Source organism: Lingula anatina, chromosome 1 (assembly GCF_051362555.1).
Source record: "Lingula anatina isolate TDL-2025a chromosome 1, LinAna3.0, whole genome shotgun sequence".
Taxonomy (NCBI): domain Eukaryota; kingdom Metazoa; phylum Brachiopoda; class Lingulata; order Lingulida; family Lingulidae; genus Lingula; species Lingula anatina.
In genome coordinates, this window is record NC_141767.1 from 7,436,225 (window position 1) to 7,450,456 (window position 14,232).

The window sequence follows — 14,232 nt, forward strand, 5'->3', positions numbered from 1 at the left end:
TTTAGATAAAAATTCAGACAAATTTGACATCGCAAAAACGAAATTCTTAATATTACAACTTGAAATAACCAATGGTGCCTTGGGTTCAATTTTTCTGATTTCAGGTCAGCAGCTTATGTTAGAAAAATAGGTGCTTTTCGTGTCGGTTGTCTTTTATAACATTTACAACAACGCTCTCAATACTAATAGAAGCATGTTAACAAACTATGTGTTTTTATTTAATTTTAATCCAATATTACATAATACTTCATAGGATAATCACCACCAATTTTTTATTTTGTACTATGTTACTACAGACATTCCCAAAACTTAACCAACCCAGGGCTCCATTTCCACGGGAATCCAAACACTGAGCAAGATGTACTTGAAATGTATAAAAATCATCAGTGCAAAGTGCAGAATTGCCCCGACTTGAAAAAGCGTCTGTGTAAAAAGCATCTGTGCAAAATAAATAAATAAATAAATAATAAATAAATAAATAAATAAATAAAAATAATATGTGCAAAAGGCAGATAGTCAATATGTTGACACAACAGAAGTTATATTTCAACTGTCCTCATGTTCAGCCCTGTTTGTATGCCCATGTTACAATAACAGAAATTAAGACAAACAGCACAGGCTTGCCCGACAAACCCACGGAAGAATCTGAAAGAAAAAAAATAGTTAAAAGAAACTTGTATACAGGACATTTGGTGACTAATATACATATGTGCTGCTATGGTAATTTCACGCATCTTGTGTTCAATACGCTCTTCACCCAATCTACGCCCCTCCAACTCCCCCCGCCCCCCAGATTTGGTAAAATGTCGAGAAATTGAATTTGCTGTTGTGACTTGCTTTTGTTTCTAGAAATCAGAGGAATATGTGCTCAATGTATTTCCTTTGATTACATAGTAGGTACTAATACATTTCCTTTGATTACATAGGCTCGAGTCCTACCGGTGGACGATTTGTAAAACAATAATCAGGCAAGAATACCATTTCATTTAAGACAGACAGGCAGACAGACACGGGTATAGATAAGTCATATTTCCCACGGAAGTGAACGTAGCAAATAGCTTACTGTATCCAAACTGGCCTGCGGTAGTTGTAGCAGTGGTTGCGCTGGAGCCGCACGGTGTGTCCTTCCACTGCTCTGTACAGCTTTCTCCCATATATCCTACTTCACAGCTACACTCCACCAAGTTGTTACAAACCTAAAAATAGAGAAAAAAGACGATAGTTTAACTCTAATCATATCCATAGGTGCCGAATTAACTATGGTTTGCTCTTTAGATTCAGACATTTAAGATCTTTGAACACTTTAATCAGCTGGGAAGGAGATAAGTTATAGGTCCTAGCTCATCATGCAAGAGACTTGCCAAACGAAGTAAAATGATGTGTATGGAATTCGAACTTTTAGAATTATAGAACAGAATAACTAATAAATTTGATTAGAATGTAAAGAAATATTATTCAGCGAATATATACATAAATTAGCGCTTATTTGAACATTGTAGAATTCATTGGAAAAAGGTATTTCTATATGTGTGAATTAAACCATAAGCTACCATTATTTACGGGCATTATAAATGTTAGAAACAAACACGTATAATTCATGACGGCTGCCTTAAACACTATAGAATCATGATTAAACTTACGTGTAATCCTTCCGAACATGTATTATTATAGCCTGATAAGATTCGGATTCGGAATCTTATCCGGAAAAAAAGATAAGATTCGGAAAAAAAGTTTAGCACATAGGCCTATTGCTCTGATTCTGTTTCCTTTTTCCTTTTTTCACGCCCCCCCCCCCCCCCCCCCCCCCCCCCCCCATATTATTTCGTGTTGTGATTGAAGACTTGGTTGTTTTATTCATTATTTAATGTTCTGATAGTTAATCAAAAGTAATATAATATCTTCCTACATGTAGGGCAGTTCCACATAATTTATGGTGTTACGACCCTTTTAAATGTTCTGAATAATGAATGGCAATGGATGTTTTTTATTCGCATGGAAAGTAAATAATTTCATTCACATTGTTTTGTATTAAGAATTCAAATACACATAAGTTTGGTACACTTTTGCCTTATGGAAATGTCGCGTAAATCATAACAAATACTTTGTGAATTGAATTAAAATATTGCTAATGCTAATGTAGACATTGTGTAACTGCAAGCGAAACGAATAAATAAATAAATAAACAAATAAAATAATAAAAATAAATGCAAAGAATATCTATTCTTAAAACAGGATTTTCCGTGTCCCCTTAAAAAGAAAACTTTGGAAATAGCCCTCGTACAACGGGGATACAGGCAGCAATTTCAATCCAGGTCCTGGCTGTACGACATAAAATTTATATTCCCCTACTGTGTTAGGGAGGGCAGGCTCCTCTTCAAAGTTCGAATTATGTCCAAGCATATTTTAGAGGGACAATAAATGAAGCAAAAGATTAACAATGCCATCAAAACTGAAGGTAATTGCCCCAACAATGGCAAATTAGAAAAAAGTAACACGAAAAAAACTGAAGATACCAACCATTTTGGGCAACAGTGTAGTATCAAGCGACATGAATATTTCTAGCGACAAATGAAACACTAAACAACCCAATATGAAATACGGTTACTTAAAGTGACAGCGTATGATAATATTTCATTTTGTTGAAGACTAAATGTCCTTTATGTCACATATAGGCCTACAATACAAGAAAATACGGGTGTTGACGTAGACGTATCCTGTCAACGAGTATAATACATGTAGTTTATTGAAAAAATTACGAGATTAGTATGCACTTCGCACGACAAACTGAAATATTTTTGTGTATAGTTTCTTCTTCGTTTTTTCTTTTTATCAGATTCTGTCTTTAGTCAATTTTGTTGAAGTAAATGTGACAAATATATACGCAGCATATCAAATCGGTTAAGAGCATGCTAATATACGGACTTCTTCAACTTCTCTCCGACGTTGCCTAGTGCTGCCTAGTACAAGTGAATAAATAATAACATTTTAAACAAATTTAAAGGTCACTTGAACCCGGCGAGTAAACAGCGACCATGCTGAAGATAAGCAGTTTCATTATCTTAATTGTTCTCCTCGTCACAGATATTGCATGTAAAGAAAAACGAGAGATTGCCCCCTTGGGCGAGTGTAGACGCAGTAACTACATAAGGATATGCGACAGATGCACGTGTGGATACCCCACACTAAACAGCATCTTGAAGCTTCTACCCGGCTTCCTCGTTTCACCGAAATCACTGGACTCGAAGTCTACTGGCATTCCAATATCTGCCGTTCCCCCCTCTGAATATGCTGAAAGTCTTGAAGCGGCAAGAACAAGGAAAAAACGCCAGGCACAGACTGATAACAACAGATGCTGTGAGGGGTAGGTTTTTATTTCATTCTTAATGTTCATATTCACCACTGTATCCAGCATTGTAATGCATTGCATTAATATTACCTGCAGGTAGGGAAATGATATTTATTCCGTTATTTTCTTTGCCAGTTATTCCTACTACTACTGCCCTATGATCACTGTAACAATTGACGGCCAGCAGTGGGAATCGGTTCAGGATGGTGATTGCACCAACCCAACACCCCAGGGACTATTTCAATTCATACCCGTGAAAGTATGTGTAATAAGGTGAGTTAAGAAAAGTGTATAATATCTCTATGGTGAGTGATAAGTACTTTTCGACCAGTTTGTTAAGGTAATATAAAATAAATAATACAATAATAATAATAATCTTAATAATTACAACTATTCATGCATCGCAACAGAAAGCGATTGGATTCACTGAGAGCAGTAAAATGGAAATATAATAAACATTTGTAGATGACGTTATACGATAGTTAAATAGAAGTTATAAATAAAAGATAATTGTGGTTATGTGAGACACATTTTGGCATATCAAGAACATTATAAGAATAAGTTCAAGTTGAGTGGTTCTTTGATCTCCAAAAGTTTCCAAGGTCCAAGGAACTTGTTTTAGAATAACATTGTATTCTCGACGTTGGCTCAATGTACTTTGGCACATTAGCATTTGGAATAAGGGTCTCTTTTAATATGACGTTATTCTATATTCAGCGGTTCTGACTGCAATCAGTTACAAGGCAAATGCTGGGAGGAGTATCGTAATTTCCCCGTACTGGTGGAAAGAGTGGACTGTCCAGGAGAATTCAGATTCCATCAGCTCTCCATGCCTGTTGCGTGTCTCTGCCTTAACGTCTAATAACGCAAAAGTAATAGTGACTCATTCACCGGGAACACTTCCGCATAGCGGTCTACTACACAAATCATTTTACATTTTATGACACTTTGGTCCACCATCATTCATTATTATAATGAAAAATGATAATGTGGATAATGGATATTCAGGTCGAGTGTGTTATGCATACCATTTTACTGTAAGTAGATGATTCACAACTGCAGCAATGTCAGTTTTAAAAACATCAGAGTGATTCCAAATTAAGCAGTGCTTCAACGTAACCTTTTGGTTGTTAAAAAGTTGTGTAGGGGCCTACATTTTCAAGCCCTATACTGATTAGATCAAATTTACAGTATTTATAGATATGTATGCGAGCGTGCAAGCGTGTGAGCTTGAAAGTACATTTGACTAGATAGATATAAAATGTCTTTACGTTAGCGAACTAGATTCTTACATATTTTTTTTTATTTTTCAAAAGGAAATATTTAATATTGTTGTGAAGTGAGTACATTTTAATGGCAATACAAATGGAGGGTCGTGATCCCTCATTTACGTATTTTTTATTTGTTTTAATTATTTTTATGTTACTTTCAGGTTCAACTTAAGTTAAAGGTCAATAAACAGTGTTTGTAAACCAATATTTGTTATACTTTATTTGTGTACTTATTTATTTATTATTTATTATTAGGCCTATGTGGTACTTGTTTGCATATTTGCTATACTTTATTTACTTTGGTAGATCTACATGTACATACTGTATATGGCACTTACCCCCACACCCCCACACTCTTGCCCATCCGCCTTTGGACATCCGGTTCGTTGCTGTATGTTTTTCAAGGATACACACTTATGTTGAATGCATATCCCATCAGACCAGGTCACCCCGTTGTCCAATGTAAAGTTACACGGGGATCCGTCGTCCACCAAGCCAGGATCACGAACACCAGCATCCACTTTAAATGTAACCGAGCTGAAATATGAACACTGCACAATTTAAAGGGAAGTTTTCCTTAATTTTAAAAACATCCGATTGATTAAATATTGGTTAATTAATGTTGTGTTTTCCGAACTGAAATAAGAGTTGATGTCACTTATAACACCTATGATAATCTTATTCAATGTACCGGTACAGAAATAAATTGAATTACCTGCAACTGGACCCAACTGCAGTTTTGTCGGCTGATTTTGATACAACACCAAATCTTGGTTTAGGTCCTGTATTTTGACAGTGGAGGGTACCACAGCTGACGTCACTGAAATAAAAACATAACCGTCTCTGAACGAAAAGTAGTCCTATATAAAATATTAACATTCTATAAAGAAATCAGCGATGTCCCCGATCTTGCATTTCAAATAATTTGCCCCTGTTATCAAAAAAAAAAAAAAAAAAAAAAAAAAAAAAAAAAAAAAAAAACTTTGGTACGCGTGGTAAAAAATGCCCCGATGGTCTTATATGATTAATTACTATTATTTCCATTCTGTTCAAACAATAAAAATTGCACACCTTGTGTTACACTTGACATAAGTATTTCCTTCACTGCCACAATTGCCAAGTTCAGTTCCACCCTTGTTTAAAATATGATAACATTCATGTTCCGAATTTTGAGCTCCTGCAAATAAATAAGAGAAATGTCACTGAACGCCGTGCGTCTTTGGAATTTACCCATTTATTTCAGGCTCGTAGCCAGGGGGTGGGGGGGGGGGGGGAGGAGGGGGTTTCGGGGGGTTCGAAAGAACCGCCCCTTTTGTCAGGAAAAGGTCCAATTTTATCTAGATACACATAAGTTTTATTGTAAAAGATCCACTTTTTCAGAAAAAGAACCCCCCTTTTGAATTTGCTGGCTACGGGCCTGCATTCCATAACCATTACCTTTGGGTTAAATGTATTTATAGCTTCTACATGTAGCTATAGTCTTTTAAGATTCGCTTTCAGAATATTCAAAACTGCAGTAACGGGCATTTATCTACAATACTGAATTTACCTTGGCCCCAGATTGTTTTACACTGTTCGAGTTTAGATCGGCACTTTCCGCGGAAACAGTAGCCGGACGAGTCGGTGTTTGTACAGGTGTGTAGGTCTTGTTTATACAAATCTGCTGGACACTTAAGTCAAAAGAGACAGTTTATTTAAAAAAATATAAATATAATTATAAAAATTTTAAAAAGTGTTGATATGCGTAAACTATATACTGAACAGCTTTCTAACAATACTTCCTTGCTACAATAACCACGCAATTCTCGGGAAGACGCCAAATCACGACTGCTGATACGTCTTTTATTTGTCTTTAAGAATTAAACATGTAATATCAAACTTGATTTTCACAGCCTATAATATTTTCAAGTGTCTTGCTTTTTTTAGTGTTAATGTACTGCAATGTAGCCTACCTCGGCAGAACAGCCGTCACATCTATCTTCTATATCACAGTCATTTTGTGCTTTGCGGCACACCGTCTGGACTTGCCTGACCTAGAACAACAGTAAACTTGTTTTTTAATTCTACTGCATTGTATTACTACTACTTATACTACTACTATCATGATAATAACATCACTATAATTTGATTCTGATATATATATATTCCACAGCACTGAAATATTTTTGTCAGCAGATTGGTATTTCGTCTTGTGTACGAAACTTTAGTATTAGTTAATGATAGCTAGATTAATACTAATCCTGATAACGACAGAATATCTTATCAGTCCTAACATTATGACACGATTCTCAGACGGTTTCATTCGAGATTGCGTTAGGTGTTCCTTTTGTAAATCAACAGCAATTTACCTTACAGTTGAGACAACAATCTCCAGTGGCACATTCTGCCTCTGGCTTGAGTGTGCAGCCGATGTTACAGCATTCATCATTTTCACATTCCTGCAGGGAAATACATTGCTTGTGCTTTTATTACAAATTAGTGAGAAGAGAGTCATACGACCCTCTTTTTAGACTTAGAAGTATTCTATTGAAATGAGCTTTTGCATACGCAGGCGTTCACAGTTTCGTCGTTAAAGTTAAAAAAATCAGTATTAATTCTTGTTTGAATAGTAGGCCTACTATTGTAACCTCTTTGATAGTTAAGATATTTGATTGCATTTTAAGATAAAACAACGACCACACCTCTTTCGTCCCACAGTCACATAACTCCCCGTCCTCATGTATGCCATTCCCGCACACAGGGCCATCATAAACCTGGAAGATACATTGTAGATCTAATCCATTTTATTATAATATCAAAGACATTCGGACAAAAATAAAACTTAATGAAACTCGTATAAACTTGATTGATAATACTGAAGGAAATATAATACTTTTTATTATGATATTCACCAGCCTAGGCTTATCTTTAAGACATTCTCCCCGTCCTTCCGCCATCAGTGATGCAAAAACCTGCTTGCTGCAACTGCTGAATTTAGTTGGACCGTACCTAATGGGAGAAAAGCGAAAAGTTCAAACACAAGCGATCAGAATATAGACAAGCAAGATATACTTAAATACTTAAATGTCTGCATATAAAAATACAAGGATAAATCGACGCCACGTGTCTTACTATTAAACAAAAATGAAGCAGTCGGTGGTATTTGAAGATTGTAATGACGATTATAAATAATATTATGACGATTATAAATAACGAAGAAGTTGCAAGGCTATGTTTACGATGATTAGACGATTTCGTAATAGACCTAAGGTGCAGAATTGGAAAGTCTTTAACTTTCTTTTTCTCTTCTTTTTTATTTTTTGTCTGTTGTTTTATATCTCCGCACAAATCTTACGTGGTATCAGCGGCCATGACACATCGGTCTATCCCGTCTTCACACGTGCAGTTCTTTAGGTCGTGTACAAACCCTAGCGTGTGACCCATCTCGTGAGCGACAATGGACGCTGTTCTATTCAGCCCTTCTCTGTACTGGTTTACCCCGGCAGTCGTTCCCTCACATATCCCTCCCACAGACGCATATCCAGTCAGAGTCCCGTGGAGGTCTTTGCCGCTGGAGTCGAACAATTATTTTTGTAAGATCATCAGCTTTTATCTTGGATAATTAAAATTTGAGAATTCAATTTTATCATTAAATTCCTTCTACAATTTTTTCTGGGGGGTGGGAGGAGTGCAAAATTATCTGGTTAAAATTACAGCCTCCTTCTTTAATATCAAGAATGTAACCAATTAAGTATTGCGGTATCAGTAACGATAGGACCTACAACTACATTTAGCTCCAATCGTCCTACATGCATGTTTTTTTTTTCACTGAAATTTTCACATTCACTTTCCGCTAAGGAAGCTATTATAGTACGTGTAAAATAAATGTATTTTAAGACTCGTGGGACTAACAACATCACACGATCGATGTTAATTATGGAAATATATTGGTTTTAAAGAATTTCAACACTTCACTCGCTTATTACCACTTTCAATTTACCGATATTAACGCACACAGCGTCTTACCCACCTTGATGTAGATTACACGTAATAAACATTTATAATATGAGCTTGTGGTTATCAACCTACGTGACAAGCATAGCGGTATCATGGCGAACTCCCCCTGTCAAATTTGCTTTTCTGTAATTGATAAAGTTTTGCAGTAATGTAGTCGGATCGGTATCGACATCAATCTCATCGCCCTCAGACCATACTTCTTGTCCAACAAGTGCAACGCCAACACCCAGTGATTGGTAAATCTGGATGATTAGAAACAAATAATTAATGTTTTGCCTGTAAATTAACGTAGAAGGTACAAAATGTTGAGATGGGGTCCAAATATGATAAGTTGACACTAACAGTGATAGGTTATCTTGTGGTATTCCATACGAGCAAGTTAACACGAGAGGTCAGTGTCAAGCCTAGTCTTATAAACAAACCCAGTGATCATTTAGGATTTGTACGTCAGCCCAAGAAGAAAAATTATTATCTTTTTACAAGTTGATTAAGTTTACGTATCTAATAGCATCATTATCTTGAAACAAGTGTTAAAGGAATGATACCTGGTCTATCTTAGTGGAGAGATCCTGACCAAACTGTATGGCATTTTTCAAGTCTCCTTTAGCAATATCTGTAAACTAATGTCAAACTGGAAACGTATATTGTATGTCGCATAATCAAAATATATACCAGATAGGTTATCCGATAAGGTTTTGTAAATTTTATCCAATAAAAGTTTTAAAACTCGTTAAATAAAAGCCCACAAATCTATTTCTAGTTCTCTGAAATGAAATGTCTACTGGGTACTTACGTATGTATAATCAAGGATCAGGAAAAGTTCGATAAGATTTTCTTCGGCGCTTCTCTTTTTTCGACTGAATATCTACAAAAGCATTTTAACAATATGATTTACTTCAATAAGTTCTCACCGCAACCTTAGGATTTGTATTGCGGCTGTTCCTCCATGAAAATGAATGTTATTTCATAATAGATAGACTGACAAGACCACATACCTAAATGTACACATGTAATAGAAACTAGTCGGCAAATTTGATAAAAAAGGAAAAATTAAACAAACAAAAAAGTTTCAAACTTGAACACATTTTGCAATAAAAATCTATGTTACTCGTTATAGTTATTAACAAACAAAAACACAATAAACACAATAATATCCCTTTGTAAAAGAAAAAATTGCCAGTTACGTGGCAAATGGAAATACGCAAAGTAGCATAAAAACTTCGATGCCTTTTGTCAAAATAACCAGATTTTGCTTATTTTTAAATTAATGTGCATTTTATTGAACAGAATCACTCAATTTATAAAAAGTGAACAAAAAAAAAAAAAAAAAAAAAAATTATTATTTTATTATTTTATTAAAATTTATTAAATTTTAAGACCAGAACAACAGCTACCTGTATGTCGCCGCTGATAACAAGAGCAACTGTCAAATGCGAGGTAATCCAAATTTGTTTGAATACCCGACAAAACAATGTGTGTGTATGAAGATTTTTAAAAAAACGATTATTGTATAAAAAAACCTTTGAAACAGAACTGAGATATGAGCTTACTGACAGGGAGACAACATGTGTAAAACAAAGCGCGGTGCCATGATGGCGTACATATGATTACATTTTATACAACATGCACAATTTGATAAACGAAGCAGCTGTGATATTAGCTCTCTGATAATCAAACTACGTCGACGTGCACAAATAATCTCAGCCGTGATACGAACAATTACCTAATGGATATCAAGCTAAATTAACTAACTTTTGGGTGAACTGAACTTAAAAATGGAATGCTCAAAGGGGAATCGACTACACTGAACTATTTCACTCCATACTGACATAATGTTAATATTTGGTCATCTGAATAATATCTATGACCACCCAATCGCACTGTGCTATGGGCAAAAGATTATTAATAATAACTTACTTCTTGGTCACTTGCTTTAATCACTTGTCTTTTGAAAGAGTCCTTTCCGTCACCATCAAAGGCCGTTCCTTGATATTTTCCTTATAATAAAAAATAATCATATATAAAGTTTTTTTTATAACTTTCACAAAATCCAAAGGCACACAGCGTTCAATGTTATTACTAAAGGAAAGTTATTTGAACAAGCAAAACAATCTGCATATAAATAAAAATCATAACATGAACGATTTTTAAGCAGTCTATCCATTTTTCTGAACCTCAAAATGCGCGCTCCACTTATAAATTAATTAACAGCACTAAAAAGTAAAGATAGCACATCGAAACGTTAAGAATCATACCTTGAGTAGCCAACGCTATATCAAGAACAACGAAAACGACAACAAGAAGGCAGGAACAGCCAACAAGACGCATTGTGAGTACCGATACACTATCTATTTAGAAAAGTACTGCAGCAACCCAAAGGCATCTCTACCGTTGTCCTAATCTGACCAGATTGCACGTGTAAGCAGCCCCTGCTTTAATACAATCCGAGGTGATAATTGATCACCCTTTATCGATTTTAACCGACCTCCTGTCAATTTTGAAATATTAGAATTTTGTTAATATTGGAAACCAGAAGTATACGTGCCGTGTTGACACTGCGTATCTCAACACCGGTGTCAACACATCCCCGGCAAGTTGCAACGCCGCCTAGAGATATCCATAGCAGGTATTGTTTTGGGATTCAAATAAATTGAATAATACAACTAACGGTAATGAAGTTAATAAATAACAACTGAAAAGAGCGCTCTGGATATTCTGATTGTGTTGTCCTACCTATATACCTACGCGTAAAGTGGAGTAGGAAGTAAAACTGGCTGGTAATTTTAAGCTGGAAGTGAGGGCAAAGAAGTTTTTTTCAAGTTTTGTGATCAGTCAAATAATTTACCCGCTACTGGGGAATAGATTGCAAGCATATGTGTGGGGGTATAATTTCTGTTGAATGAATGTATGACAGAGCGACTTAACGCTAAAAATAGGGACCATTCCCACAGATATTTGGATCGATCTATCTCCCTGGGGAGTCTCACTAAATTGTTGTCGACGTAACCGGTTTAAATGTCTGTCACGCCTAGTAAAGCTGTAAGGAGGCAATTATCTTTACCCCCCCCCCCCCCCCCCAGCTGATTCGGTAGGCGTGATCTGTCTTAAATTTGTCATTGATTGTCAATTAGTGGTCTTGAAAATGGTGAGTTTTCCAAACTAGAATTGCATAAAATTGCAAATCAATTGTCATTCTCCCTTGCTTGTGACTTCAGTTCAGATAAGAGGATGTCGTCATTGCCATGGCATTAGTTCATACCGGGGTCTAGTAGGTCAAGTTTGATGTAGTGTTGAATGTTTGTCAACTTGACAATAAATCATCTAAAAAAAACCTATAACAATAGTGAAAAAAGGACGAATCATTCCAAAGTTATCGTGTTTCATTAAGGCTTAGGGAGCATTCGGATAGACCCATCGTACTGTAGTACCTGGACCAGTCCAACTTTGACTCTAAATGTAATCAGTGGAATTAGCTTTAAAGACTGTCACGTCTCCTCGAGCAGGTAGGGGTATTTATCTTTTTAACACTATCAACGTTTTTTACCCCAAGCTGCTTCAGGATGCGTGTCACACATTTGAGCTGATTCCACTGATTGCACTTAGAAAGAATGCCCCGCACAGTTGGACCGACCAAGCTACATTGTACTACGTTAGGTCTATCTGAATGCAGTCTACTATCTGGTTTAAAAGGCGCTTTAAGAGCACTTGAACAGCGATATAAATAATTGAAAGTCATTTATTTTCTTTTTAAATCCGCTATTGACAATAGGCCTACTACATAATAAAACATAATCAATAAAAATCAATACTACATAGTAAAAGATATTTGCAAAATGTCTTTAACTTAGAATGTTAGTTGAGTTAAATTGATCTGATGACCATTGTTAAGATTAATTCATAATGGACTGTGTCTAAAGGACGAGAGATATTTGCACCCCCGATATAAATTAATTGAAGCGTTTGGTCACCGCAAAATGGTCTTGGGTAGTGGTATTTCCCCGCCAAATTACGTCAATTTGACTGAACATGTTATACTATGAGTACAAAACCTTTTTTCAGCTGGAGGTAATGCATGACATGGAGAAAGAATGTGTTGCAAGAGGGAGAGAGGGATGATAACGTAAAAAGTTCATTTTTTTAAAATGCTAACCTCCATTAGGAGGTCTTGAAAAATTAGTCTATAGACTCATTGCATTGTTCCTCTCCACGGAAATCTTTAGTAAAAGGCGAAAGATTTATTCGTGGATGAAGAGAATCCAGAGTGAAAACCTCACTGCACTTACCGGTTATATACTTCATTTTAGTAGCATTTGAAATGGGAGTGACTTTGCATAATTATTCTAAAAAACAGCTTCATATATTTTGTGCTATTGAGATAATACTTGAGACATTTTTAATTTCTCTATAGCAATAACATGTAATATTTTAGTTTGGGAATAACAAACAATACCATCTTTGGTTCTTTTGAAAAGCTCGTTCTTTTAATGCCATGTGCCGACGGGTAAGGCGCGCAGTCGGTCGCCAATAAAAGGGGTCATGCATGTAGGTGTTGCACGTTTATATTTAACATCTAAAACACTCCGACGCTCTCAGTGCCAACAGTAAACATGTTTTGAAATTTGAAATTCACCTGAGATATTGTTGGCGGATGCCGTACTTGGTGAAACGCTTGGTGATCATCATGCAAAATGATATAAATTCCAGTTATAGCAACAGTTTAGTTCGGACATGATCATGGCCAAATGGAAAGTGTGTTGAAAAGTAAAATAATGTAAAAATAAAGAGTTGAGTCTAGTTCTTTTGGTTAGGCGACCAGCAGGCTTCTATTCACGGATGCGATCCCACCATACTGCTCGACACGGAACCTTTTGGCTGCTGCATTTTTGCCCTGACCCAATGCGGTCCGCTTTGGTCAACCTGGTCGACCAGACCTCCGTCCAGCTTACCATATTGATGCCGAGCTTAGTGCGGACACCCGATCGCCATAGACAGACGACCGGCAGAAGCCCTAACCTCACACCATCCACCAGCTCAGACCTCTGAACAGCCAGATTACAGGAGCCCGCCACAGCTCCCAGTCGGTTGTTGATGACAATATTGTTATAATTGAAAGTGCTTTATTTTCTTTTAAACACTTAAAAATCAATACTGCATAATAAAACATATTTGCAAAATGTCTTTTTCTTAGAATGTTAGTTGAGTTAAATTGATCTGATGACCATTGTTAAGATTAATTCATAATGGACTGTGTCTAAAGGACGAGAGATATTTGCACCCCCGATATAAATTAATTGAAGCGTTTGGTCGCCGCAAAATGGTCTTGGGTAGTGGTATTTCCCCGCCCAATTACGTCAATTTGACTGAACATGTTATACTATGAGTACAAAACCTTTTTTCAGCTGGAGGTAAGGCATGACAAGGAGATAGAATTTGTCGCAAGAGAGAGGAATGTAAACGTAAAATGTTCAATTTTTTTTCAATGCTAACCTCCATGAGGAGGTCTTGAAAAATTAGTCTATAGACTCATTGTATTGTTCCTCTCCACGGAAATCTTTAGTAAAAGGCGAAAGATTTATTCGTGGATGAAGAGAAACCAGAGTGAAGACCTCACTGCCCTTA

The 14,232-nt window shown here is 36.1% G+C and overlaps 2 protein-coding genes and 3 non-coding genes across 5 annotated transcripts; 1 reads left to right on the forward strand and 4 right to left on the reverse strand.

The window, feature by feature from the left end:
• Positions 1 to 250: 250 nt before the first annotated feature.
• LOC106158339 (disintegrin and metalloproteinase domain-containing protein 22) lies at positions 251 to 11,118 on the reverse strand. The gene is made up of 16 exons (XM_087002698.1): positions 10,869 to 11,118; positions 10,531 to 10,610; positions 9,407 to 9,478; positions 9,159 to 9,233; positions 8,686 to 8,855; positions 7,952 to 8,167; positions 7,509 to 7,605; positions 7,299 to 7,370; positions 6,966 to 7,055; positions 6,570 to 6,650; positions 6,167 to 6,287; positions 5,689 to 5,794; positions 5,333 to 5,437; positions 4,956 to 5,154; positions 1,064 to 1,196; positions 251 to 645 (listed from the first exon to the last, which is right to left on the reverse strand). Exons 1-16 carry the CDS (start codon positions 10,939 to 10,941, stop codon positions 563 to 565), a joined length of 1,773 nt encoding a protein of 590 aa, XP_086858824.1. The 5' UTR covers positions 10,942 to 11,118; the 3' UTR covers positions 251 to 562.
• On the forward strand, positions 2,971 to 4,860 carry LOC106158340 (uncharacterized). The gene is made up of 3 exons (XM_013534271.2): positions 2,971 to 3,361; positions 3,482 to 3,619; positions 4,064 to 4,860. The coding sequence occupies exons 1-3, from the start codon at positions 3,033 to 3,035 to the stop codon at positions 4,206 to 4,208; spliced, it is 612 nt and encodes a 203-aa protein (XP_013389725.1). The 5' UTR covers positions 2,971 to 3,032; the 3' UTR covers positions 4,209 to 4,860.
• A 1,642-nt stretch (positions 11,119 to 12,760) lies between the features above and the next one.
• Positions 12,761 to 12,878, reverse strand: LOC112041623 (U5 spliceosomal RNA). The gene has a single exon (XR_002886307.2). It is a non-coding gene; the product is annotated as a U5 spliceosomal RNA (small nuclear RNA).
• A 514-nt stretch (positions 12,879 to 13,392) lies between these two features.
• LOC147763893 (signal recognition particle RNA) lies at positions 13,393 to 13,692 on the reverse strand. The gene has a single exon (XR_015332626.1).
• Positions 13,693 to 14,097: 405 nt separating this feature from the next.
• Positions 14,098 to 14,215, reverse strand: LOC112041622 (U5 spliceosomal RNA). Its single transcript, XR_002886306.1, has one exon. It is a non-coding gene; the product is annotated as a U5 spliceosomal RNA (small nuclear RNA).
• Positions 14,216 to 14,232: the final 17 nt, after the last annotated feature.

Coding starts and splice junctions, on each gene's coding strand:
- LOC106158339 (XM_087002698.1), bottom strand. CDS start 10,941: ATGCGTCTTGTTGGCTGTTCCTGCCTTCTTGTTGTCGTTTTCGTTGTT. Junction 6,651..6,965: donor ATTGTTGTCTCAACTGTAAG/GTAAATTGCTGT, acceptor CTGTTGTTCTAG/GTCAGGCAAGTCCAGACGGT. Junction 5,795..6,166: donor TAAAACAATCTGGGGCCAAG/GTAAATTCAGTA, acceptor ATTTATTTGCAG/GAGCTCAAAATTCGGAACAT.
- LOC106158340 (XM_013534271.2), top strand. CDS start 3,033: ATGCTGAAGATAAGCAGTTTCATTATCTTAATTGTTCTCCTCGTCACA. Junction 3,362..3,481: donor AACAACAGATGCTGTGAGGG/GTAGGTTTTTAT, acceptor TTTCTTTGCCAG/TTATTCCTACTACTACTGCC. Junction 3,620..4,063: donor GTGAAAGTATGTGTAATAAG/GTGAGTTAAGAA, acceptor TTCTATATTCAG/CGGTTCTGACTGCAATCAGT.